Source organism: Urocampus carinirostris, chromosome 20, assembly GCF_059441175.1.
Source record: "Urocampus carinirostris isolate Australia breed hairy pipefish chromosome 20, RoL_Ucar_1.0, whole genome shotgun sequence".
Lineage (NCBI taxonomy): Eukaryota > Metazoa > Chordata > Actinopteri > Syngnathiformes > Syngnathidae > Urocampus > Urocampus carinirostris.
In genome coordinates, this window is record NC_142368.1 from 9268868 (window position 1) to 9295415 (window position 26548).

At 40.8% G+C, this 26548-nt stretch overlaps 1 protein-coding gene across 11 annotated transcripts in view; it reads left to right on the top strand.

Annotated features, from left to right (window-relative positions):
* Positions 1 to 26548, top strand: part of epb41l2 (erythrocyte membrane protein band 4.1-like 2) — a 92794-nt gene that overhangs the window by 46365 nt on the left and 19881 nt on the right. For 6 of the 11 annotated variants that reach the window (XM_088324816.1, XM_088324821.1, XM_088324824.1 and 3 more), the window contains exons 7-15: positions 584 to 659; positions 2494 to 2590; positions 5462 to 5586; positions 5660 to 5747; positions 8103 to 8255; positions 14461 to 14558; positions 14643 to 14815; positions 18569 to 18654; positions 25311 to 25370. In XM_088324816.1, coding sequence (XP_088180942.1) covers positions 584 to 659; positions 2494 to 2590; positions 5462 to 5586; positions 5660 to 5747; positions 8103 to 8255; positions 14461 to 14558; positions 14643 to 14815; positions 18569 to 18654; positions 25311 to 25370 — 956 coding nt within the window. Of the gene's footprint in view, positions 1 to 583; positions 660 to 2493; positions 2591 to 5461; positions 5587 to 5659; positions 5748 to 8102; positions 8256 to 14460; positions 14559 to 14642; positions 14816 to 18568; positions 18655 to 24603; positions 24664 to 25310; positions 25371 to 26548 lie in introns of all 11 variants that reach the window. The other 5 variants (XM_088324819.1, XM_088324822.1, XM_088324823.1 and 2 more) reach the window with 3 other exon arrangements.

Here is a 26548-nt window from a genome sequence, read left to right on the forward strand (position 1 = left end):
TTTTATACATATTATTATTATATCTTTAACATTTAGCAGGAGAAATTGAAAAGTCCGATGTCATGCCTTCAATCCTTTTCAATTCTAAGTTTAAAGCTGAGTTAAATAATATATTTTCAGAGGCTCTAGGACAATTTTAAGTAAGTTCTGTTGTTGATGGCACAGTATAGCGCTCGTCTTGGGATCAAGAGGTCGCAGGTTCGGTTCCCGAATAAATGTATGCCTTTGTTGAAAATGACATTGGCATCGAATGAAGCCAGAACTTACTCCTTACGCAATACCAGACTCTCCGCTCATTTTATTTGTGTTTGTGTCTGTTGATGCTTGCGTGCGAGATGCAACGGGCTTAGCTATGTCTAAAAGCTGCTCTTTGCCCTTGCTCCAAACCACCTCACTCTCCCCCTGTCAAAATCTCACTTACGCTGATGGGTGGCGGCAGGGAAGAGGGACGGGTGGAATGAGGCCAGCTGGATGGAACTGCAGACGACCCCGATGATACCAAAATCTCAGATTTGCGCAAATGATCCTATTTTTTTTGCTTGATTTTGCTTTCTTGAATGAACCCTTTCACTTCTGTCCTTAGGTAACAACTGGCAGTTTGCATTCAGCGTCAAATTCTACCCACCTGATCCCTCGCTGCTTACTGAGGACATCACAAGGTGACGATTTAACAGTTATTTTGTACATATTTTTTTAAACCTACGTCCTTTAAGATGCACATAGATGAGGTGCATCTTCCACTTTTGTCTTGCATATTATTACATTGGTCAATAAGGCACTCTAAAGTGGCTGGATAAGCCCAAAGCCCTAGTTTATATTATGACTGTGAGGCTTTCTTTCCCCATTTTTGGTTTACACTCACTTACAGCCAACAACAAGGCTCTTTAAACCAGCCATGCTAGCCTGCCATCAGAATAAATTTTTGCCTTTTCAGGGTGTTAAGATGGCGAGTGAGTCCCTGGCCTGTTTTTTGGGGAACTTAGATCAGGGGTGGGCAAACATTTTGACTCACGGGATTCATTAGATTCTAAAATTTTGCAATAATGTTTGATTGATTTGATTTTAAGTATCTGGCGAAATCTTGGTCAGACAAATCCATCCATTATCTGTACCGTTTATCCTCTGTAGGGTCGCGGGGTTTGCTGAAGCCCTTCCCAGCTGTTTTTGGGCAGTGAGCAGGGGACACCCTGAACTGGTTGCCAGCCAGTCTCAGGGCACACAGAGACAGACAATTCGCTCACTCAGTCACACCTACGGACAATTTGGAGCGGCCAATTAACCTGACATGCATGTTTTTGGAATATGGGAGGAAACCGGAGTGCCCGGAGAAAACCCACGCAAGCACGGGGAGAACATGCAAACTTCACACAGGAGGTTTGAACTCATGACCTCAGAACTGTGCTGCACAAGCGCTAACCACTGCCGTGCTGCCCGGTCTGACACGTGTAATATATATTTTGAAATAAAAAAGACTTAAAAAAAATTTAAATTTTCCCTTTTTAAGCATTACATATGCTAAACGTTTTTAACTCTAAAGGCAAAAGGGCAAAGAAGTGTTTTTTTTACTCGTGTTGTGGAATTTACTTTTACAAAATACAGAATAATGTCGCCGTGATATTTAGCACAGCACACTTGAATGTACTGTAGTAGTTTTTTAACATTATATTTTTAAAACTTTCATCAAGTGAGCCGAATTCAAAAGTGTAAAGGGCCCTATGCAGCCCATCAGCCATAGTTTGCATATATCTAACTTTGATGCTTTGCACGGACTTCATAAAACATCTTCAAACTGAGTTTTATATAGTCCAGTCTTTTTTATTGTATCAGACATTATCTTCTTTGTATCAAAACAAATAACTGTGACCGTGCAGGTCTGAAAACGGGTCTAAAGCAGGCACTGTGTTTGCCCACTGACAAGATCTCGAGTAAGTGGAGGATTGCTACTTGAAACGTTTATGTCAGCAAAGTCCCCCACACCGCTTTATTGCCCACTTTGAAAGACTTTCCCCTCGTAACCAGGATCCAAAACAGGCTACCCGCCGATGAACTCCGCCTGTGGTGTTTGAATTCTGCCATTCACTCTAAAACCTCCATTTGGATAATGAATTCCTCCGCTTGGGGCTGTCTGACATCCATAACAACAATTCAGCGACAGTTAGTTGAGCAAATGTTACGCAACTGACTTTTGGGACGCCGCTTCAAGGATTATCGAAAGGTTATCCTGACCAATCATACTCCAAAAATTATACAACAAAGTTCCCATCTGCCTGAATTAATCCGACTTGGAGTGGTGGTCTTTTTTTGGTCAACTTAGACCAAAGCAACCATTTTCTCCTTTTTTTTCTTACCCATTACTTATTCGCTCAGACTTGCGTGTAAACGGGATTCTTAATTCACTTATATGACTCCAACTCTCCCCACACATCTTTGTCGTAAATCCACTGAATTTGTTGGAATTTCAAACATGAATTCTTACATTTCTCTCTCTTCAAGATACCTGTTGTGTCTGCAGCTCCGGGAAGACGTGGCCTCTGGTCGACTACCTTGCTCATTTGTGACTCACGCACTTTTGGGCTCGTACACATTACAGGTAAGGTATATGTATATATGCAATGCGACACTTTTTTTATGCTCTTAACGGGCACAGTATGAATATAACATAAAATATGAATATCCTGGAATCTTTTATCAAAATACAGTGGAACCTCGGTTCTCGACCATAATCCGTTCCAGAACCCTGTTCGAAAACCGATTTGTTCGATCACCGAAATCATTTTTCCCATTAAAAATAATGTAAATCGTTTTAATCCGTTCCAACACCCTGAATGTTTACCTTGAATGTTTAACGTAAACATTAAGCTAACCCGGGCTAATCGTACGTCCGCGTTATCGTAATCTTCCGTACGAAAGATTACACTAACATGAACGTGTAAAAAAAAAAAAAAATCAGGTCGTTTACAAGTCATTTAGCACCCGGGTCTCCACAACAAGTGGTGAGCGGTTCATTGGAAAGGGGGCTCCGTTCCAACACCCTGAAAGTTGGGCTCCATTCCAACACCCTGAATGTTTACCTTGAATGTTCAACGTAAACATAAAGCTAACCCAGGCTAATATGTACGTTCGCGTTATCGTAATCTTCCGTACGAAAGATTACGCTAACATGAACGTGTAAAAATTAAAAAAATGGATAAAGAAAAGAATTATGAATAGGATTTCTTACCTTTGTGGTGGTCCGCAGAAGGCGTAGGTGGACGGTGGGGTATTCCCTAGCAAGATCAGACACTCGCACACCTCCTTCATATTTTGCCTATTATTTCTTTCTTAAATGCAATAGTTGTACGCACTACTTTTCTTTTTTCACCTGTAGCAACTTTGCTGCTTGCACTGACTTTCTTCAGAGGCATAATTAGGGGCTAAAACACTTCGTACACCTATATTAAAGGGGAAGGAAAACTAAGCACGTCCGCACGCGATAACAGTTGGTCAGGAAAAGAGCGATCTACACCCGTACGCCGCTCAGCATTGCACCCTAGCGTACGCACTCACGCATTACCGGCGTTGGAACTCCGATTTTTTGACCGAACAGCGAAGCAAGAATTTCTCAAAATTTTTGGTCGGACTCCGATTTGTTTGAACTGAGAGGCTTTCGAAAACCGAGGTTCCACTGTAGACACAAAAACCGAGATCATCCACAGAAGGTGCAACAAGAACTCAAAAATGATATTTGCCCAATTGATATACAGTAATCCCTCGGTTATCGCGGTTAATGGGGACCAAAACCACCCGCGAAAAGTGAAAATCCGCGAAGTAGCGACGCCCCTTCAAAAATGCTTTAAAAAAAATAAAATAAAAAATAAAAATAATAATAATAATAATTTTAAAAATTATTTTATTAGTATTGTTTTTTAGACCCGCGAAGCTCTGAACCCGCGAACGTGGAGCCGCGAAGTAGCGAGGTCCCACTGTACACATGAATAAACATTGATCAATTTGAGATCCAGCCAAATATAAAACCAGTGGTTCACAATTGGGTCTGAGTGTACCAAAGCTAAGTGTATGTAAAGGAACTCCAGGGGGTAGGTGAAATTTCAAATGTACCAAAAATAGTCTAAAAAACAATTATAAATCAAACAATTTAAAAAAATCTACCAAAACTGTGACATTTTATGACCATCTTGGGTAGATAACGTTATATAATCAGAACACTTTTCATTTTTAAAGATAACAATACAGACGCCGCCCTACTTAGGAACGAAATATGTTACAGACAATCGTTCGTAAGTTAAATCTGTTTGTAAGTTGCTGCAGTGCTATATTTTGTATGTTCAAGGTTTATAAAGGTAACCTGTATTGTTTTGTACCAAAAAAAACATTTAATAAAGAATTATGCGCTATATAGATAAATGAAGTGAAGTTTAACTTACTTGTGGAAGATGGGCTTCAAGAGTTAGGCTACTTCCTCCTCCCCGGTAGAAAGAGGGCAAAAAAAAAGAGAGCCAACCGTTTTCTCAACCGCATCAATCTTTCTTATTCCACTTTCATTTTAAAGGAAACAGCTCACCTCTTCTTTATACCTTACACCAATGCAGGAGATATTAAACAATAAAAACGTCAAAGTTCTTAGCGCGCTAGAGACAGTACACGTAGTATGTTTACACACGAACTAGGAAGTAGAAGCCGGATTTCTTCTTCGTGGTGGATGCCGGGAGACCTCTCACAGCGTCACGCGGCGGAAAGGAGCACTGCAGTACTGTCCTCTACTAGGAAAAAGGCGCACACAGTACAAAATCTAACAGCAATGTCCGGATATTTTTCGACATCCCGAAAAAAATGATCGTATCTACCGTTTTTCGTAAGTCGAATGGTCGTAAGTAGGGGAGCATCTGTACTTTTTAAAACGGACATTCATATTGCAAAAAAAACTCTTTCATCTTGGGATTCATATATTTGTAACTTATTTTCCAGTAAAAGAAAAATAATCCTTAAAACGGGCAAAATTATCTAAACTGTATTATAATATTCCTAATTTAACAAATTATGTTTATTAACATACAAATATAAGTATTATTATGCAAACATAAGAATCAATACCTAAAATGGAAGAATACCTACTTAGAAATAAAGCTCCAAAGTGTTTTTTTTTTAAAAATTGGTATATTTTTAATATACGCTATAGAAAAGAAATATAAATTGCGCCACTTAGTTGCATTTACAGAATAAATAATTCACAGGGAGTACTTAACCAAAGACAACATAATATGGTGTTGATGTTTGAAAGCAGACCTAAATCGTAGGCTGTGGATTTCTTTAAAAAATCAATTTTGAAGATGTGGCACAAATGCTAAACTGTAACACAGATATAATCGTAACCAATGATCATAATTGGGCAAATAAACATGCTGTTTAATGAGTTATTGAATTAATTTTTGTCAGTAACAAATCTTTTTGTATGATTTCACAGGCCGAATTTGGCGACTATGAACCCGACCAATCTCGGCCTCTCGACTACATCGCTCAGCTTAACCTTGCCCCCAATCAGAGTAAAGAAATGGAAGAAAAGATTTTGGAACTACACAAGTCCCACAAGTAAGAGCTGATGTGCTAAGGAGAGCAAACTTGGTGTACAATTACAGTATTGCTGATGATCTTGGACTTTCAGGGGGATGACACCTGCACAGGCCGATACGCAGTTTCTAGAAAATGCCAAGAAATTGTCCATGTACGGGGTAGACCTGCACCATGCTAAGGTACAAAGGCATCCGCACACCTAATTTCTTTATTGATGTGTGTGTCTCAGCTGTGCAAACAAAAAGAAAAAAAGGCCATGGGAATACCCCACCTCCCTCCCTGGGCCAACGGGGGGCATCAACCGGCACATTCCCATGTGTGTCAGGGTTATTCCCATGTGTGTCGGGGTTATGTTTGTTTTCGGGACGGAAACAGAGCAAGAAAATATTCATAAGAGCGGGAGATAGTAGGCTTAAAATAGAAAAAAACAGGATGTGAAATGGAGGACACCGTGCTCTTCAAATAAAGGGCACACTCCCATTAGTTGAATGGATGCAAGTCCAAGTTTTTTTCACAGTAAAAATATTCCAAAGCACCACCGAGGAAGTCTGCTCCCATCCTCTATATTCCATATGTTGCTATGACCACAGACCTAAACCTCTAAAGTTGAAGTGAAAAATCAATATGCTGCTGTTTGGCAAGGTTGTGTGTCTGTGTGTGTCCATTATCTAGCTACTGCAACCCTCATTACTAACAGATTTCCCCCTGTGTTAAGTCAATACCACATTGACCATTACCAGATGGCCTCAGCTTAAAAGCTTTGCGACAAGTTAGCCTGTCAGCTAACCACATTACAGGTGAATAATCAAGTTTGTGGCAACAAAATCAAAAAAAGTATACACATTCAGGATAGACAATGGCAGACTGCTGCATTGACTTTAAAGTTTAAAGATCATGTAAAATAAAATTTGTTTTAAGAGTCTGTTTGGCTGCTTTCGAGTGCCTTGTTGTCATCCATGAGTGCTCGAAGTCATGCAGAGAAATGCAAAGAATTAAGACCCATGTTTAGATAAGATTTTAGCTCTGTCACTACACTTTAGAGTGCCTCAGTGTCAAACATGAGTGCATGCATTTAACAGATGAACTATCAATTGGATCTGATTTATGTCAAGAACTGGAACAGGATCAGGACCCAAATATGTGACCTTTCTCACACAAGGCTTTTATTTTACGGGAAATGGGGAGTCGTGCAGGTTAGACAGCAGTCTGGCGTGGAATGATAGGAAGGCCGACGAGATCGATACCAATTGTCCGAACAAATATCGGACAGATGGGGTGGATACCGGACAGGACGGGACAGACAGGATTGAAATCAAAACAGGATAGTGAAATTAAACAGGACAAACTAGGCAGGAATAAAACTGGAAACTGATATTAAACAACGGGACAGACAGGATTGATATCAAACAGGGTATCGAAATTAAACGGGACAAACTAGACGGGAACGAAACTGGAAACGATATTAAACAACGGGACGGACAGGAATGATATCAAAACAGGATATCGAAATTAAACAGGACAAACTAGACGGGAACGAAACTGGAAACAGATATTAACAGGACAAAATAAATGGGAACCATACCGGACAGGAAATACCAACAGGAAACAGGACCGAGTCAAAACCCACGTCTTGCGGGGCAGATGTTCTTTGACGGACTGACAAAGGAAGAGTGAGAGCACTGAGCTTAAATAGAGGGAAAGCCAATCTGTCAACGAGCCGCAGCTGGCTCCACACGGGCGGGGCCAATTGGCAACCGTGACAATTTAAAAGTCCAGTTGTAAAATTGAGTGGGAAATTAAGAAAAATGAACTTTTTCATTAAAATTTTCTTGTTCCTGTTGCAGAAATTGTATTTTTTCTATTACTTTTCTCATTTTGAATGTCTAACCCCAAAAGGACAGCACCTGGAAAAGATTCAGAGTAATATATTATTTATAGCAAATATAGTATTTATTTTTCATTTAAAATAATTAATAAAATAGATTTTCAAACACCCCGTAATACATTCAATTTATCTCATATTACCAGAAATAACCTTTATTAAAATGAATAAGCATAGCAAAACTATCATGCGGAAAAAGCCATCAGTTCGATTAATAGTCTAATGGTTAATAATAATAATAATAATAATAATTTCCTTGTATTGTCATTCTGTGTAACAATGTACACAGAACGAAATGTCGATTGCACCTGACCCGTTGTAGCGAGCCGATGCAGCCGCAGCCAACAGAGGGCGCCGCCGACCACTTTTTAAGTCTTAGGAATGACTCGGCCGGGGCGCGAACCACCGACCTCCCAGATAATCCGTGCAATGCAAGTATTCAATTTGATGCATCAGGGTTTTAACGGAAATAGGACATGTTTTGTGCTCTGCGGTCAAGTATTCTCTTTATTTTGGAAAAAAATAGAATTCATCACCCTTTTCTCATTCGTCTAGAAAAACGAGTTGAATATATTTTGAAATAATAGTTACAAATACCAAATCCAATAAATGAGATACCAAATTATCTCCTTTAAATGTTTTCCCATCGCAGGATTCTGAGGGCGTGGATATCATGCTGGGAGTATGCGCAAATGGACTATTGGTCTACAAGGATCGGCTTCGGATAAACCGTTTTGCTTGGCCCAAAATCCTCAAGATTTCCTACAAGAGGAACAATTTCTTCATCAAGATCCGACCGGGAGAGGTAAGAAACACAGAGCGGGCAATTTCACAAATCTACATGTACTTTTAAATTGATCACAATGCAATATTTTTAATTCCCTCCACAATATGTACTGTGTTTATGTATTATACCACGGGTCCTCAACCTTTTCTGTACCACAGAATGGTTTAATGTATGACAATATGTTTCTAATACACACTATGCCCAATGGGCTGCAATAAGTCTACTTCCGGCGCCGTCACGAATGGCAGCCACTCCAGCAGCTCCCGTGTTATTTTCGCTACTTTTGTGATTTATTTATTTGTTTAGTTATTTTTGCTTACTTTATCAGTGCCTTGCAACACTTGGATTACTTTCTATCCTATGGATATGGGTTTCAACTCGCAAAAATACGTATATTCAAGAAACCTACTCCTCGACCTGAAGAACTCTCGAGCCGGCACGGTCCCTTTTTTACCTAACGAGGTAAGGCGACCCTACCGGGGTTGCAGAGCCGGTGCTAAAGTAAAGGCTAAGCGGATAGCGGCGAAGTGGCGATATAAGCCCACGGTACCGTCCATAATCATGGGGAATGTCAACTCCCTACCGAATAAGATCGACGAACTGGTTGTGCTTGTGAAAGACATCAAAGCATACAGGGAGTGCAGCTTGCTTTGCTTTACGGAAACGTGGCTCACGCCTAGCATCACGGACGCTAACATCGCGCTAAACGGCTTCTGCGCTGTTCGGGCTGACAGAGGGACAAAAGTCAGTGGGAAGCGCAAAGGAGGGGGACTGGCTATCTATGTGAACACGAGGTGGTGTAACCCCGGGCATGTAAAAACCAAGATTTCTATCTGCTGCCGTGATGTCGAACTTTTGGCTGTAAGTCTCCGTCCCTATTACATGCCCAGAGAGTTCGGACACGCCATTGCTGTCATTGTTTACATCCCACCGCGCGCTGATGCGGAAGTAGCGTGTGACGTCATCCACTCCGCGGTGGCAAAACTTCAGACACAACACCCGGAGGCTGCAATGTTAATCTCAGGGGACTTCAACCACGTGACTCTTGATAAGACACTGCCCTCTTTCGTCCAGTATGTGAACTGCAAGACCAGGGGAAATAGGACTATTGACCTTCTGTATGCGAATATAAAAAATGCATACAGCGCTAAACCACTGCCTGCCCTTGGAAAAGGAGACCACAACCTCATTCTGCTTAAACCACAGTACAAACCAAGAGTGAGGAGGCTACCAACAACCACACGCTCATTTAGAAAATGGTCCACCGAGGCAGAGCAGGCTCTGAGAGACTGCTTTGGATGTACGGACTGGGATGTCCTGCTAGGGTCCAGCAGTGGGGACATTGAGGAGATGGCAAACTGCACTACTGACTACATTAAGTTCTGCATGGACAATGTTGTTCCTATAAAGACTGTACGCTGCTATGCCAACAACAAGCCCTGGATCACGAGAGACATCAAGTGCCTTCTGAACCAAAAGAAGAGGGCCTTTAAAAATGGTGATCATCAGGAGCTAAAACGAGTACAGAAGGAGCTCAAAGTCCAGCTCCAGAAAGGGAAGGAGCAGTACAGGAGGAAGTTGGAGAAAAAGCTGCTGAACAACAACATGAAGGAGGTGTGGGAAGGGATGAAAACAATTACTGGCTGCAGCACCAAGCAGGGTGTGGCTGTGGATATAGATGTGGGGCGAGTCAACCAGTTGAACAACTTTTTCAACAGGTTTGACCACTCCGCCTCATCCTCACCCCTGAGTTGTGCAGCTGTCCTTCCCCCTCCCCCTCTGGACACTAGCATGGAAGACATCCCCCCACTAAAAATAACTTCAGCCCAGGTGTGTGGGGAGCTGAGAAGGCTACGAACCAGCAAGGCAGCTGGTCCGGATGGAATATCCCCCCGACTGCTGAAAGCCTGTGCGTCTGAGCTGGGAGACCCTCTACAGCGCATCTTCAACCTGAGCCTTGAACAGGGGAGGGTCCCTCAGCTGTGGAAAACATCCTGCATCATCCCAGTCCCAAAGAAATCAAGACCAGAGGAACTCAACGACTTCAGGCCAGTCGCCCTGACATCACATGTGATGAAGACCATGGAGCGGCTGCTGCTGCACCACCTGAGGCTACAGGTCCGTCACGCCATCGACCCACTGCAATTTGCTTACCAGGAGAAGGTGGGAGTGGAGGATGCTATATTATACATGTTACACCGATCCCTCTCTCACCTGGATAGGGCGAAGGGGGCTGTGAGGATTACATTTTTGGACTTCTCTAGTGCCTTCAATACCATACAGCCTCTGCTACTGAGTAGGAAATTGACAGAGATGGGAGTTAGCTCACACCTTGTAGAATGGATTACTGACTACCTGACAGGCAGACCGCAGTATGTGAAACAGGGGGGCTGTACATCGGACACCGTGGTTAGCAGCACAGGATCTCCGCAGGGGACCGTTCTCTCTCCGTTCCTATTCATTCTATATACATCGGACTTTAAGTACAACTCTGAGTCCTGCCATGTGCAAAAGTTTGCCGATGACACTGCGATCGTGGGATGTATCAGAAACGGGCAGGAGGAGGAGTACAGGAAATTGATTCAGGACTTTGTCCGATGGAGCGACGCAAACCACCTGCACCTAAACACCACCAAGACCAGAGAGATGGTGGTGGACTTCAGGAGAACCAGAACTCACCCGGTTTCTGTAACCATCAAGGGAGAATGTGTAGAATTTGTCCAGACCTACAAATACCTGGGTGTGCAGCTGGACAACAAACTGGACTGGACTGCCAACACAGAAGCTCTATGTAGGAAAGGGCAAAGCCGACTTTACTTCCTCAGAAGGCTGGCCTCCTTCAACATCTGCAAAAAGCTCCTGAAAATATTCTATGAGACAGTAGTGGCAAGCGCCCTCTTCTATGCGGCAGCGTGTTGGGGAGGCAGCGTCAAGAAGAAGGATGCCTCTCGTCTCAATAAACAGGCTAGGAAAGCGAGCTCTGTTGTGGGCAAAGAGCTGGACAGCCTAACAACAGTAGCTGAGAGACAGGCACTGAAAAAGCTGAGGTCAATCATGGACAATCCATCGCATCCGCTTCACAGCATTATCTCCGGACAGAAGAGCAGTTTCAGTGACAGACTGCTGTCACTGTCTTGTACTACGGACAGACTGAAGAGATCTTTTCTTCCTCATGCCATGAGGCTCTTTAACTCCACCCGGCAGAGTAAAGGCCCACATTAAACCACACCACCTACATTGGATATTACCGAATCTTACTGCATTATGTGTTCTGTGTAGCACTATTTAGTTACTCTATATAACATGCTAAAGTGGGCATTTGCACGTCACACTGGGTATTTGTATATTGTATTCTTTTGGCTTTATTATTGTATTGTTCTCAGCTCAGGGATGCTGCTGGAAATGTGAATTTCCCTTAGGGGATGAATAAAGTATCTATCTATCTATCTATCTATCTATAAACATTTTTACACTTTTTCTAAAATGATATCAAAAATAATAATTGTTGATAATGATAACAATATCTAGGGTCGCAGGGGTGCTGGGTACAGGCACAGAGCGAAGATACGAACTCCTCAAAGTAGCTGGAATTGAACCAGGGATCTCTGAACAGTGAGGCAGATATGCTGAAAGCAACACATTCTGGTTGCTATCATAACTTTCAATGGCAATCCCTTGCAGGGGTCAGGAACTTTTTTGACCCAAAGAGCCATAAAAGCAAAAAATGTTTTAAAAAGAAATTGAGAGAGCCACATCATATATTTTCAGACAAAATTGAAAAAACTGCCAAACATGCTCTCTAGACAAAAGCTAATTCTTCAGCACATTTTATTTCACAGTGTGTCATTTGATGATTTAATCAAATGTATAAAATAATAATAATGCCAAATCCTGTGTCCCAAATCAATTTAGATATGCCATTTACAATTTGTCTTCCACCTTCAGTTAAGAGTGTGGAGGCAATTTTTTTCCATGATATTTGTCCTTAATAACGGTTTCAAAACAATGTGCATGCAAAGTTCTTTTGTAAAAATGTCACAAATTACTGCAAACGATAAGCATATCGTCACATTCACTTTGGGTGTAGACTGCACTGAGCGAGAGAGAGAGAAGGAAGTGCCTTGCGCTGTGTGCAGGGATCCGCCCCCCTGTACTTCTCACCCAATCAAAGTCGTTTGCCAGCGTTTTTATTTAGCAGTTTAAATGGTTTCTTATCGAACTTCTGCATTAAGTTGCTTCGGCTTAATATGGATCAAAATCTGGGATGAAAGCACTTGACTTTGAAACGCCACAGAGAGATGTGCAATGATTACATTTTATTTCTGAGCCATACGTACTCATGGAAAGAGCCATATATGGCTCCCGAGCCATTGGTTCCCTACCCCTGCCTTAGTGGGCCTGATCCGGCCCATGGGCCGCCTGTTTGACACCCCTGCTCTACATACTTTCAAAAGCCAATAGAAAACAAATTACTCTTCATTTCATGACGCAGTTTAAATTAAAAGAGTTCATTGCAATTCAAGGCAGCACGGCGGCGCAGTGGTTAGCGCTTGTGCGGCACAGTTCATGTCATGGGAACCTGTCGTGGGTTCAAATCCAGCCCCAGACTTCCTGTGCGGAGTTTGTATGTTCTCCCCGTGCTTGCGTGGGTTTCCTCCGGGCACTCTGGTTTCCTCCCACATTCCAAAAACATGCATTTCAGGTGAATTGGCCGGTCTAAATTGTCCCTAGGTGTGAATGAGCGAATGAGTTGTCTGTCCCTGTGTGCCCTGCGATTGGCTGGCAACCAGTTCAGGGTGTCCCCTGCCCACTGCCCGGAGATGGCTGGGATGGGCTCCAGCCCCCCCGCGACCCTAACAAGGATAAGCGGTACGGCTAATGAGATGAGAGATGAGATTGCAATTCATTCATTTTGAATTATGATTACCGTAAATTCCGGACTATAGAGCGCACCTGATTATAAGCCGCACCCACCACGTTTTAAGAGGGTAACCGCTTTTGTACTTACTCAAGCCACACCTGTACATAAGCCGCATGCGCCCACATTAATACATGTAACACAACCACAAATTTAACCCAAACCCGACTTGGAGTCCCGCAATTGTAACTGAATATAAAGTACACAGTCCAAAAACCACAGCCGGCAAAATGAATGGAAAATGATATCGGTACTTAAGGTTTTGTTGCAGACCTGCAGAGTCCGGGTCCCAGTGAAAATAATCCAAGGGAAAAAAAATGTATATTTCCAAAGGTAAGGGTGGGAAAAATATATATCCACTATTGTCTGCTGCGTTCACAAACACGTCTCACCTTTACTCCACTTCCCATCAGCCCCCGTTGTTTTCGCCCCTTCTTTTTGATTCGCCCGTGGAAAACATATCAGAATTAGTCTCTAAAATAAATACATTACAAAAATATACAGTTGCAAATACATATTATACATGGTTACACATATTTACAAAGACAGACGGTACACTGAGAGAGTTTTCAAAGCTTTAATAATAATATTATAACTTTCATCCCAAACCGTGCCTGTGAAGGGTAGCAAAACGCTACTAGGAACACGCTCGCGACTCCGTAGACGGGTCTGTTAAAAAAAAAATACTTGTAGAAACCACGGTAAACCGTCCTCATCTTTCTCCTTATAACTGACGTTATCAAAGTTGTCCTCCTTTACTATGGGAAAGAGACTTTGTCATATAGACGTCGTCCCACGCTCCCTTATTCAAAAACACGCTAGGAACACACTCGCAAAGTAAAGTTTGCGTGCAGTAGCTCAGTTTCCTTCTTTATCGGACTGCTTTTAGCGTGAATGCTGCATCATGTGCCTTTCTTATTGCAATTTACATAGTGAGGATATGTCTACGCTAATTTAAATTGTGCACAAGCTAAGAAGTTGCAGTCTTCCTCGGCGCATATATTCCACCGGTCTAAATCTTACCTTTTGTACTCAAGCGCCGCTGGCGGCTGTTAGAAAAATTACATAAATTAGCCGCATCACTGAATAAGCCGCAGGGTTGTACGTTTGGGAAAAAAGTAGCGGCTTATAGTCCGGAATTTACGGTATAAATGCTTTATATTGTCATTGATAAGAGTAGTGAACATTGTTTACAACATTGTTAACATGCAACTCCTGGATAAACGCAGCATAATAAAGCCATAAAAAGAAGAATAAAGAAAAGAATGTTGTATTTCTTGAATGCGTTGTGATCATTTGCCACAGACGGAACAATTTGAAAGCTCGGTTGGATTCAAACTCCAGAATCATCGCTCTGCCAAACGCCTGTGGAAAGTCTGCGTGGAGAACCACAGCTTCTTCAGGTAGTTTTTTTTTTTTTTTAAAGAAAATCACTCTGCAGGTTCCAGATGTGACAACGCAATTCTACTGCCTTTGACTCTTTCCAGGCTAAACGCTCCGGAACCCCCCGTCACACCACGCTTTTTAACTTTGGGCTCCAAGTTCCGATACAGCGGCCGCACGCAGACCCAAACCCGCCTGGCCAGCACCCTAATCGATCGACCCGCTCCAGCTTTTGATCGCACCTCTTCGAAACGAATCAGCCGCAGTTTAGATGGAGGTAAAATGCTTATTTTGCTGACGGACATGCCAGGGTTCGTTCAAACAGTTTTCTTTGCCGTCTGAACAGATACAGGAAATAGCCGCAGCTGTTTCCTGTCACACAGATGAAAAGCTTTTGAATCAGAATGGGCGCAGACGAGGAAATGAACCAATAACCAAATTCCGCTTTTAATGCGAATATGACAGGAAAACGTGACATTTGGTCTCCTAAACTTCCACACGTTATGATGGTTATCTTCTGATTGAATCACAAGCTCGTATTATTTTTTAGTAATTTATGTGGCATTGCCCCCTATTGGATCATCTTTGCGTCTACAATTAAATCCACAAGGCAAGGTCATGATAGCAAGTGTGCTATTGGGTGCTATTTAAAGGGACTGTGTGTATTATTTGACCACTTGACGTCGCTATAGTGTGCCGTGCAACTGAAAACAAGTGCTGAAACGAACAAGAACGAATGAATGAATGGAAACTTTTGTTTCGAACATTAAAATAAAAACAGGACAAAAACAATGAGTCAACAACAAAATAATGTCACATAACATGTTCGAAAAGGGGTAGTCAGAAGCAGATGCTAATTTTTCCTACCTGTTTATCTTCCCTATTAAATACATTTTACAAATCCTCCTTTCCTCTTACGTCTATTACAACAAGATCTCATGGATATACTTTTTACATAGGTCAGATATCACTAATTATAATAATTACAGTACTCACAGATTTTATACACTAATCTCCGCAATACCCATGCCTCAACGTCATAATTCGCCTAGTTACCAAATGTCACTGCGGCACCAATGATAATAACAACAATAGAAATAAACATAATATTTATAATAACAGTTCTGATATAATAATAGCAACAATAACAACAAGTACACCATCGTTTTAAACGCAGTATTTCCAATCTCCCTCATATCCCATTTTCTTCATCCCTGTATTTCGCCAGTTGTGCTTTTTTGTATTTAAATTTGAACTCATGAATCGTTGGACATTGTTTGAAGGAAGACAGAATATGAAAACTTCAAACGACTAGACATTACCATTCCCTTTACGTTAAGCTTTTGTTTGGAAAAATCAACATCAATTTCTCGAGGGAAAAAAAACCCTGTTTATATTATAGTTCTGTAGCAAACATGGGTGGTAAATAAATAATTCTAACAATTTATTGACCTTTTGAATTAAATAGCCGAGTTTATTCTTTTGAAAACTCTGCTCGCCTTTTTGGAGCACCACATACGTTTTTAGATCATTTTGTCAGGAAAACCGATGATTGTTCAGTTAGTCTGAAGGGTGGTTACACACACTTAAGGTGAATTATTTTTGCCGTTTCGATAGTTCAATATACTTTAATCAAGAGACACACACTCTTGGATTTATGGACTTTTCTTTTACTAATCATCTACTGAAGAAGCTTAAATAGAACACCAGACAGTAATAAGAAAATAAAACAACTAGAAGTTGAGAACTTAAACTGATACCATTTGGATGGACAACAACGTTGGCTTGATTAGTTCGTTATTGTATTTTGATAGAGTTCCCCATTTTACGTCACACCAATACCAATACCTAGCAAGAACAAGATGTTCTGCGTCGATGAAGATGCAGGGCCAGTGTTTATGTCATCGGCTGTAGAGCGATGAGGAATCCTGGTAGGCTTGAGAGCCGGTTGGGACGAGGACCACCAGATGCAGAGTGTTGAAGATGAGGTTGACTGTTGGTGTCGCTGGCTTTGTCCCACCGGATTGGCCTCTAGCTTGATCAAGCTTGGTTGCCGACCTGGCTAGGTTCGCACGCTCCCTGTTAAGCTGAGACCTGGCCAGGACTGGCCAGGGCCTTGGTCCAGCTTTTTCTCCTGTTAGGACATCCCTCGTGCCTTGTGGCTAGCCAAAATCAGTCTGCCCTTGCGAGGTGAGACGTGTACCAGCTCTGGTTTCCGGCCTCCTGGGAGGAGCGGACCCCCCTTTGGTAGAGTGGTCACGGCAACCTTTAGCTCAAATGAAGCCAACGTCCACGTCCCCAACTAGCAGTATCAGTCAGATAACACAGAGTATCTGTGTGATTGACTTCAAACACAGTATTCACCTCACAAGTTTTGACACTGTTTGATCATTTTCTGACATTGCAAAACGAGATTCTGTCCAAACGTTGAATACTCTAAAGTTCATATATTTTTGCGAATTATTTAAATCAACATTTTTTTTCTCTAATAATACAATTTCTATTTTTACTGGAAGACGCTAAATCAGGCATGTTACTCATACAGCCTGCAGGCCAGATGATTATTTAATCCCACCCGAGTATGTCAAAAAAGAAGTCTGCCTAAAAATGTGATATTTTTAAATAAATGCAATACAAATGCTCTCTCTAAATGCTAGAGGGCAGTGTTGAGTTTGTATAGCGTAGTGAATGGGTTCAGGTGTAAAAATGCGTTCACTCAACTGAGATAAACCAGTCAAAGCATTCAATGCCAAACTTGAAAATCGTTTTTCCCTATCTTTTGTGAGTAATAATGTGTTGTGTTTGGAAAGAAATCCTGTGTCATCCGAGATTATAATATGTAGGGTAGGTGGCTAATGTAGGTTGAATTATAAAGCACAATACCGAAAAACAAAGCTAAAAAATTGGAGCTGACATTCTTATACCTATCCGGCCGCCTCAGAACAAAAAGGCTGGATCCAGCCCCCAGAGCAAACTGAGTTTGGCCTACCTGCGCTAAATAGCACACTGTCCCTTTAAGAAACTAAGTTGATCAGTTTGCTTTTACCTTTTGTGTAACACAACTCTTATGCATGGAATTGTCACTAATTTCAACTATTATTACTTTAAACAAAGTACTTTTAACTGACTTTCAATTTTAAGGCGACATCTTTTAATTTCACTGCAACTAGGGGCCCTGAATACCATCATTTGAATCGTAACTACGGGTGCTAAACTCATTTTTCTTCAGACCAATACCGACACCCAAATGTTGAGTACTTGAAACCAATAACTTCATACTGATACTATCAGTACATATCCCACGAAATCAGCGAGAAGTGTTTCAGGAGAAAGTCAAAAGGACTTTGCCGCAGTTAAAAGCTTTAGGTCTCAAACTTAAACAGCCTTTAAAGAGTAGAGGTTTCAATTGTGGCACATTCCTGTTTTATTTACTTTCCAGAATTGTCAAGTCAAGTCATGTTTATTTGTATAGCCCTTAATCACAAAGAGTCTCAGACCACAGATTATTGCAAACCACAGTCTATTATTACACCATCCCCTGATCTAAAACCTACATGAGGGCAAGGAAAAACTCAAAAACCTCAACATGATGAAAACCTTGACAAGGTATTGGGTAATCCCCCTCCCAGGATAACCAGGCTGCAATGGAAGTTGCAATAACTTATAATACACAGAAATTGTCAACATAAAATATACGTTATTCATATGCTATAGAATAGAAGTGTGTTTTAAGTCTAGATTTAAATAGTTCCACTGAGGTTGCAGATCGAATCTCAGGGGGAAGAGCATTCCACAGCACCGGAGAATGCTCTCGAACCTGCGAATCTCTTCTTGGCTCTTGGGATCACGAGTAGACCAGCATTTTCAGACCGAAGGCTCCGGACCGGAACATAGGGCGAAATTCAATCTGAAAGAATTGTCTCCTTTTCAGAATCACGACAAAAATAGTTCATATTACACATTTCAAATGTGTATTAATGGGTAAAATTGAGTGTTTTGCAATAAACTTCTGGGTATTTTGTCTCCCCAGCACCAATGATATGCATAACAGAGGTCGGCCGGGACACCACCGAGAACGGACACGACCCCCACCTGGAACTCCACTCTGACTCCAAGGTGTGTTTTGCTCAATTTCACAGAAGATGTTAAGATGTGTTTTACCGTTACTGCTGGCATCCACTTTGCCATACAGGTGGCCTGACACATTTTATTTTTAGAGAGTGGAATTTTGTTGGATTTAATCTGCATTGACCATAGAGCAGAACACATAAGTCTTAAAGTGTGTGTTATTTAGAACTCCTGTTTTGGATCAACATTTCACGAGTACTGCTAAAAAAGGATTTTGATGTTGTCTCTGGCACCGAATGAGATAAAGTCAGAAATGTCAGTATTAATTTACTCACTGCCAATGATGTCTACATCTGTCAATGGCAGTGAACACATTAATGTCAAAAACGTCTATAGCGGTCACTGTGGGTGTGATACTAATTTTTTTTTCCAGTCTGTTTTTCATATTTATTCTGCATGCTTCCTTTTTAACCACCCACTTGACATTTTTACACATGTATTGTTTTCCTCCCTCTGGACCCTCACGCTCAGCACTCTCTTTCCAGCAATTAACATCGAGTTTAGGTTTAATCAGTGATCGGCAAATGTCGGGTTTCCGTCCCCGAACGTTAAACTAGTTCAATATTTGCCACATTTTACCCCGCAGTGTTTACAAAGTAAGCTTTTAAACAAAACAACAGTACCCCTTTTACAACTTTGCGAAGCATTTAAATGTGTGATCTGGAATCGGAGCTGTGATTGAAAAACTTTGACTTATATTAACCCATTAAGGACTAAAGCACTGGGCGCCACTTGTCGAGAGCAGGGGCAGGAAAACTACAGCCAGCAGGCTTTTTCATCGGGCCTTCTAAATGAAAATATATATATTTTAAAAGTACTACTACTGAACATTTGTGATTTGCCACTCTTGTCCCCAGTGTCCCCAACACAAAATACTGTCTGCATTTTTCTTTACTTTCTATTTTTATCATGTATTATTTTTATTTATTAAGATATCTATTAAGGGCAGCACGGTAGAGCAGTGGGTAACGCGTGTGCAGCACAGTTTTGAGGTCATGAGATTAAACCTTCCTGTGTGGAGTTTGCATGTTCTCACCGTGTTCGCATGGGAGTCCTCCGGGCACTCCGGTTTCCTCCCACATTCCTAAAACATGCATGTCAGGTTAATTGGCTGGTCCAAATTGTCCCTAGGGGTGAATGAGCAAGTGGGTCTGTCTCTGTGTGCCATGCGACTGGCTGGCAACCAGTTCATGGTGTCCCCTACCCACTTCCCGAAGACAGCTGGGATGGGCTCCAGCACCCCCGCGACCCTACTGAGGATAAGCGGTACAGATAATGGAAGGATGGATGGATATCTATTAGGTTGATTGAAAATACAACTCCTGTGCTAGCTTAGCTGTATTACATTTTGAGTTTTTCAATGCATATTATAATATTTAGTGTTTTAAAAAGGGACATAATTTATCACTTTGATATTATTCTGAGTGTTTTGAAACCAACTTTAGTTAATGGTTTATTTGTAGACAAAAAGAAAAATGCCTGCATTTTTTTATTTTTGCCAGAATTCTTTTTTTTTTTAAGTGACAAAAAGGTAGAGCTGCATTATTTAAAAATGGCAGCCACGATATAAGGACATTGAAATATGTTTATTTTTAAATTATTTCTGCAAATACAAGAAATAAAATCAATCAATTTTTGAACCATGCACGGCCTGCGACTCAAAAGGTTTGCCCACCCCTGCTCTAGAATCCGACAGTGGCTTTCGAAAACCCACGAAAACCTCAAACAGCAAAATACTGGATAAAATACACGACAAAATAAATGACAGAATAAATACAGGATAAAAAAGACACAATAAAGGACAAGATGCATATATGAATGAATTGCATTAAAGTCATATTTAGGTAATGACGTGATTTATTTATATGTTCATTAACTTATAAGCCATATATGGGTAGGTACAGACGCTCCCCTACTTACGACCATTCGAGTTACGAAAAAAACGGTAGATACGAACATTTTCTTGGGGATGTCAAACTATCCGGACACTGCTGTAAGATTTTGTAATGTGTGTACCTTTTTCCGAGTAGAGGACAGTACTTCAGTGCTTCTAGCCGCCGCGTGGCACTGTAAGAGGTCACCCAGCATCCATCCCGAAGAAGAAATCTGGCTTCCTCTTCCTAGTTCGTGTGTAAACATACTATACTGTATCTCCAGCGCGAAAAAAAGTTGACATTTTTATTGTTTAATATCTCGTGCATCTTTTCAATATGGTTGGTGTAAAGTGCAAAGAAGAGGCGAGCTGTTTCTTTTAAAAATGAAAGTGTAATAAGAAAGCTTGATGCGGTTGAGAAAATAGTTGGATCGCTTTTGTTCGGCGACTCTCTAACATGGAGGAGGACCTCTTGAAGCTTATCTTCCAAAAGTAAGTTACACTTAACTTTATTTATCTTTATAGAGCATATTATTTTATGAAATGTTTATGTTTACGTACAAAACAATACACTACTTATACAAGCCTTAAACATACTTATATACACCTTAAAAATCCAAAATATAGGACTGAAGCAACATACGAACAAATTCAACTTAGGTACGTAGGTCGGGCAGCGTCTGTATTATTGTAATCATACATTTATGTCTACTCATTGCAGGATCGGTCCTCCATACGTCCCTTCTTCAAAATCAATATGAAAATGGCTTTTTCAGACACATTTTCTCTTTGAATATTTATATGATAGTATGTTATCTTATTTCTCTCTCGCAGTTGAGAAGTCATTTTTTCTGTGATAGGTCTTTATTCATGCGAGGTGTGTTCTCCCGAATTTGCACTTTAGGAAGGAACCCCGACCACTGCTGCACTGTGCACTGATCTGCCCCGCTGTGCTCGTGTCTAACCTTTTAATTTGTGCTGTTGTTGTTCACTAATGTTGTCTCTTTCCTCCCTTTCTGTTTTCTCCTTCCACTCACTCTCGTCGCCACTTTTTGCATGGTTACTTTGGGCACAATATCAACTTTTTACACCTCAGTCCATCTTCATGTTCCCACTTTCTTTCTCCTCATTATCTTCGCTCTCCTCCATCCCGCCATCGCTCGACTCCATTTCCGAGCTGGAGCGCGGCCTGTCCGACATTTCCGAAGACGGCAACGTCGTCGCCGACGATCCCGAGGCGGAAGCTATAAACGCCGCCGTTGATTCTGAACCGCTCGCTTATAGACACACACCCCCTTCGTCACCGCTAACAAGTTGCCCGATGACGCAAACCCCGGAGGTTTCAGAGGTTTCAGACTCCGGAGAAGAAGGCAGGCAAGCTGAGGGAGGAATCAATTGGCGTTCTCTGAGAGACGTCCTTCGATACGTTTTGCTAGTGCTTAGCTTCCGCGCCGTGTTCGAAAAGAAGAAGCCGTTTTGCGTCTGGGCTGTAAAGGAGAGGCTGGCTACCTCCGTCTGTAAGTCGGCGAATAGAGTCAAGATTTTTATAATCGCAAGAATTCGAAGTCTGGCCGCTATGACGAGATTACGCCATTTCAGAAACACGATAACCTCCAGGTTGATTCAGCTCCAGGCAAGATTTTCTAACGCCCAGCCGTGCTTGCCTCTCTTTTCCTTCCCTCACCATCCTCATTTTTCTTTGATGACCTCCAGTGAGCCCTCGCATACCCCCATGGCGATAACCTCGGTTTCCCTCAGCCAATCGATCCGCCGCCGCCTTTCCATGCCTTCCCCGCTTCTGCTTCCTTCCCTCTTGGTGATCTTCCTTCTGGCTGTCATGTTTACGGCCAGCCGATCTCTGGCCCTAGCGTTGGTTTTGGCTACGCCTCTCGGGTTGACCCTGTGTTACCTGGAGAGACTGGTCTCAAGTAGGAGGAGGGTCCCCGGCGAGGGCCGTGCCGAAAAGCGGGTCACCCCGTTATCCTCGGTTACGTCCCCGTGCATCAGGCGGCACACGAGCACTCAGGATATGTGCGATCCCGCTGCGTAGAGACCCACATATACTCCTTTTTTCATTTCATTTTCTCTAAGTCATGTCACATAGAGCTCTTTTTTACTGCTGATTGTTCTGTTTAGAGAATGTAGTAGATTTTAAAGGATAAATATATTATTCTGACAGTTTATTAGTATATGAAAACGATTTACAATATGTCTAAGCAAAGGATTGAATAAGGGTAAAATATATAAATTATATATATAAATTACATCTCTATTCTTACCACAAATAAATGCCCCATGGATAATATTTCCCTCCCTATGACTTATGTGTTACAACATACCTAAATACAATAGGTCCCTTATTTAATTGAGATGACAACACTTTTGAACTTGCAGGGAGAAGAAGAGAGCCCAGACATAGATACGAAATTCCAAACTGTTAATAGACCCTTAAAATAAGGAGAGAAGACGTCAATAGATTTTAAAATTGCAAGGAGAACAGGAGAGAAAACAATTTCAGATAGTTTAGTATACTCTTAAAATAAGGGAGAAGACATCAGTGGATTTTGAACTTGCAGGGAGAACAGGAGAGAACCCAATCTCTGATAGTTTAGTAGACCATTATAATAAGGAGAGAAGACATTATTGGATTTTGAACTTGCAGGGAGAACAGAAGAGAGCCCAAACTCAGATAAGAAATTCCAACCTGTTCTAAAAGCCCACTCACTGAACCCTTTTTTTAAATTAAATCTCCTAGGTTACAAAAGCAGATCTGCCCTAAAGGGTTTGACAACCAAAGCAGCAACATGAAATAGTGCATAATAGTCAAAACAAGGAACAACAGTGATGTATGATAAACAAAAAACGATCTGGCATCCTATGCATGCCATAGACTTTAAACATTGGTCACCATTAAGAGGAAGAAATGATGAGTTTTGGGCTAATATTAAAAAAATTAAAATCTAATGATAAATGATGTTGTTAAAAGCATACAGATTATTTAGAAATGCTAATAATGTGTATATTTTACTTTTTTAGTAAACTTTTAAGTACAAAATGTCATTTTTGAGGATATTTCAATTAACGAATATATATTTTTCAATGTAATCATATTTAGAAAAGGCTGCAAAAATGATTATTTTAATATTTTATGCAAATCAATTTAATCATAAAAACAAATGGTTCTTTTAATGTAATCCCCAGATACCAACTCATGTAAAATGTGCAAATGACCTTTGTAGAAAACAATACATTCTTGATAATTACGTGATCGGTCCTCACCTTATAAATTGTTATTATAATTTTACAAAATGTAGTATGGATTCAGGTTGAAACGTCTACCTCCACAATAATAACGAAAGTCCCCCAAAAGTGGGCTATGATTTGTAAATAATCGGTGAAAATTTAAATATTTAAGGCTTCTATTATTATATATTTTTAAAGTTTTCTCATTGGAAAAATGTTTTCATCATGTATAAATCCAACACTAAGGTCATTCTTTATTATCAAAGGGGAAAAATATCAATGTTTATGTTGAAAAGTTCCAATTCTTATGCCTATGAGAATTTCTAAAAGTTATCTAAACACTTAAATGATTATAAGAATTAGCTATTGATCATTGATTTGTTGTGGAAATAATCCATAACTCATAATTGTTGTAGTTCTTCTATTAAGAATTTGATGAGGAAACAGTAGTTAGATTCAAATTAGTGTGTGTACACAAGTTTTTGCGTATTTGTTCGCTTATTGAAGAAAGCTATAAGATTTTAATCGCAAATGGCTACTATGAGATTGATTGCAGCAGGCTTACGTTTCCATCGCTACCTTTGCAGAGTTGTAATGTGTAATTAAACAAATGTACAAGTACAGTTACTTGCTTATTTATTTTGTCAACGCTATACTGAAGAGTATCTCCGATAATGCCTTATTTGCACCCCTAATGGCAAGCGAAGTTCAGGCGCTCCATTGATTCATACATATTAAAGCTTCTCCCATCATCCATTTCATTTTAATTTGACTCTCTTCGCGTTCCCTCCAATCTCCATTACCTTATCGTTATGGCAAAGATGCCCGGGGTTAAGGAGGCGGACTCGAGCCCCGGCAGTGCAGATGGCCCGCTTACTCAGGTCTGTAGGGGCTGTCTCGACCCAGCATGCTTTGCTTTTATTTCGGGTTTTGTGTGACGCTGTCAATTCGAGGTTGTGGTGGGCACAGAATCAGTTTTTCCATTTCAGGTGCATTCCTGCAATCTAAAAAAGCAATTTGTTTGTATGATGTTATTCTATAAGACAAATAAATATCACACATAAAGAACACTTTTCTCAGGTAGGTTCAACTATTTCTAATTGCAGAATGGGTCTAATGGAGAAATCTGGTCCCATCCTTCCGTTCGGTCGCATGTTGTGCCTCATTTATGCTTGGAGTGGGTGAATCTAGGGTTCTATGTGGTCTGTTGCCATTGAACTTTTTTCATCTGAATGCTCCATTCACATTCATTTAATCAGTTTTATGCAACGGTGCTTGTTTTTGTTTTTTTACTAAAAATCACATAAAAAGTTCAGTGTTTCCCATAGAATTTTCTGAGACCCTGGCTTACAGGGAAGAAAATTTGTACATTTTTCGAGCAAAATAGAGAAGTTAGGTCTATTTTGAACATGTATTCATTTAGGCTTTTTTGCCTCTACTGTTTTCACAATTTTTGAGTTTTCATCCTTTTATTTTTGTTCACTCACGTTTGGTTTCTCTGTGTGCCATATGTATGTCCACCTTCCAGAACCCAGTGAGAGTGCGTGTGGATAATATTTATGTGAGACACAGTAATTTGATGTTAGAGGTTGGTACTTTTGCATCCCGCCATTGACGGCTTACAATCAGAGCCTGCGGAGTTTTTTCTTGTGTGCTGTGCTCTCGAATCGCCGCCCTCAAAGGCTCACTTGTTTGCATGCTTGTTCTCTTTCTCCACGGCCATGAGCGAACCCAATTGCGTTGCGAGATCGTGGCAGGGTGCAATGGTTCGATATTCACTTGGTGGCCATTTTGGGAAGCTTGACTTGGAGAAGTTAGGGTTGTTTTACCACCTAAAAAACAAATTTCTGTAAGGTGGCAAATGGAAATGCAGTCTTAAAGCTTCAACACTTAATTCTGGGTAAAAGTTTTAACTCTGAGTTATTATAGTTGGTTACCTAGTTCCATTCTTGGTTAGAATCATTTAATAAGTCACTTATTTGTGATTGGTCTCAGAGTTGAAGCTTTTACCCTCAAGTTTAACTCTTTAAAGCTTTTTTAGCCCTAACTCAAGATTTGAAATACTATATTCATTACTAGTTCCACGATTTGTAAATGAATAAACGATCCTACTATTAAGAAGTAAACCAAATGACTGATACTTACGTTTTATTGCCTTAACTTATAGGTGGGGTGCGTGATTTGAAACCTTGGGGCTGTAATCATGACGTGAAGCTAAGAGACTGCAGCAGACTTACACACAGTTTGCTTGCAAGTACATGCAATTCTTAAACTCGTTCGAATAAACTCTTCTTTTTTTATCTTTTTCGAGATTTAGATTGCCGTTTGGACTTAACTAGAATCAGGCCTTTTCTTACTTTCACCATTTTTATGCGCACTGACAAATAGAAATTAAAAGAAAAACCTTCAGGGTGACGTCTCTCCAGCACGCCCCCTAGCACCTCTTTCTCGAACACTATGTGTTCCGCCCAGTACAACATGATAAAAGTAAGATGAAACCAGATTGGGGCAATGCAAAATAAAGCGTAAAGTTTTTTTTAACTTTTTTTAATTGTTAACATATACTTAATAGAGAAAACATTTAACTGAACTTTTTAAGGATACGACAAATGACGCTCCCCACCTTCACGAGTTAAAATAGCTTTAAATCTTTAACTTTCACAGCTACTTTTAACTTCTACTTCCACAGTTGGAAAATACAATTAAGGAAATGATCCAGTTACTAAGATTAAGAAAAAGGTAAACAAAAGGGCACTAGTCGAAAAT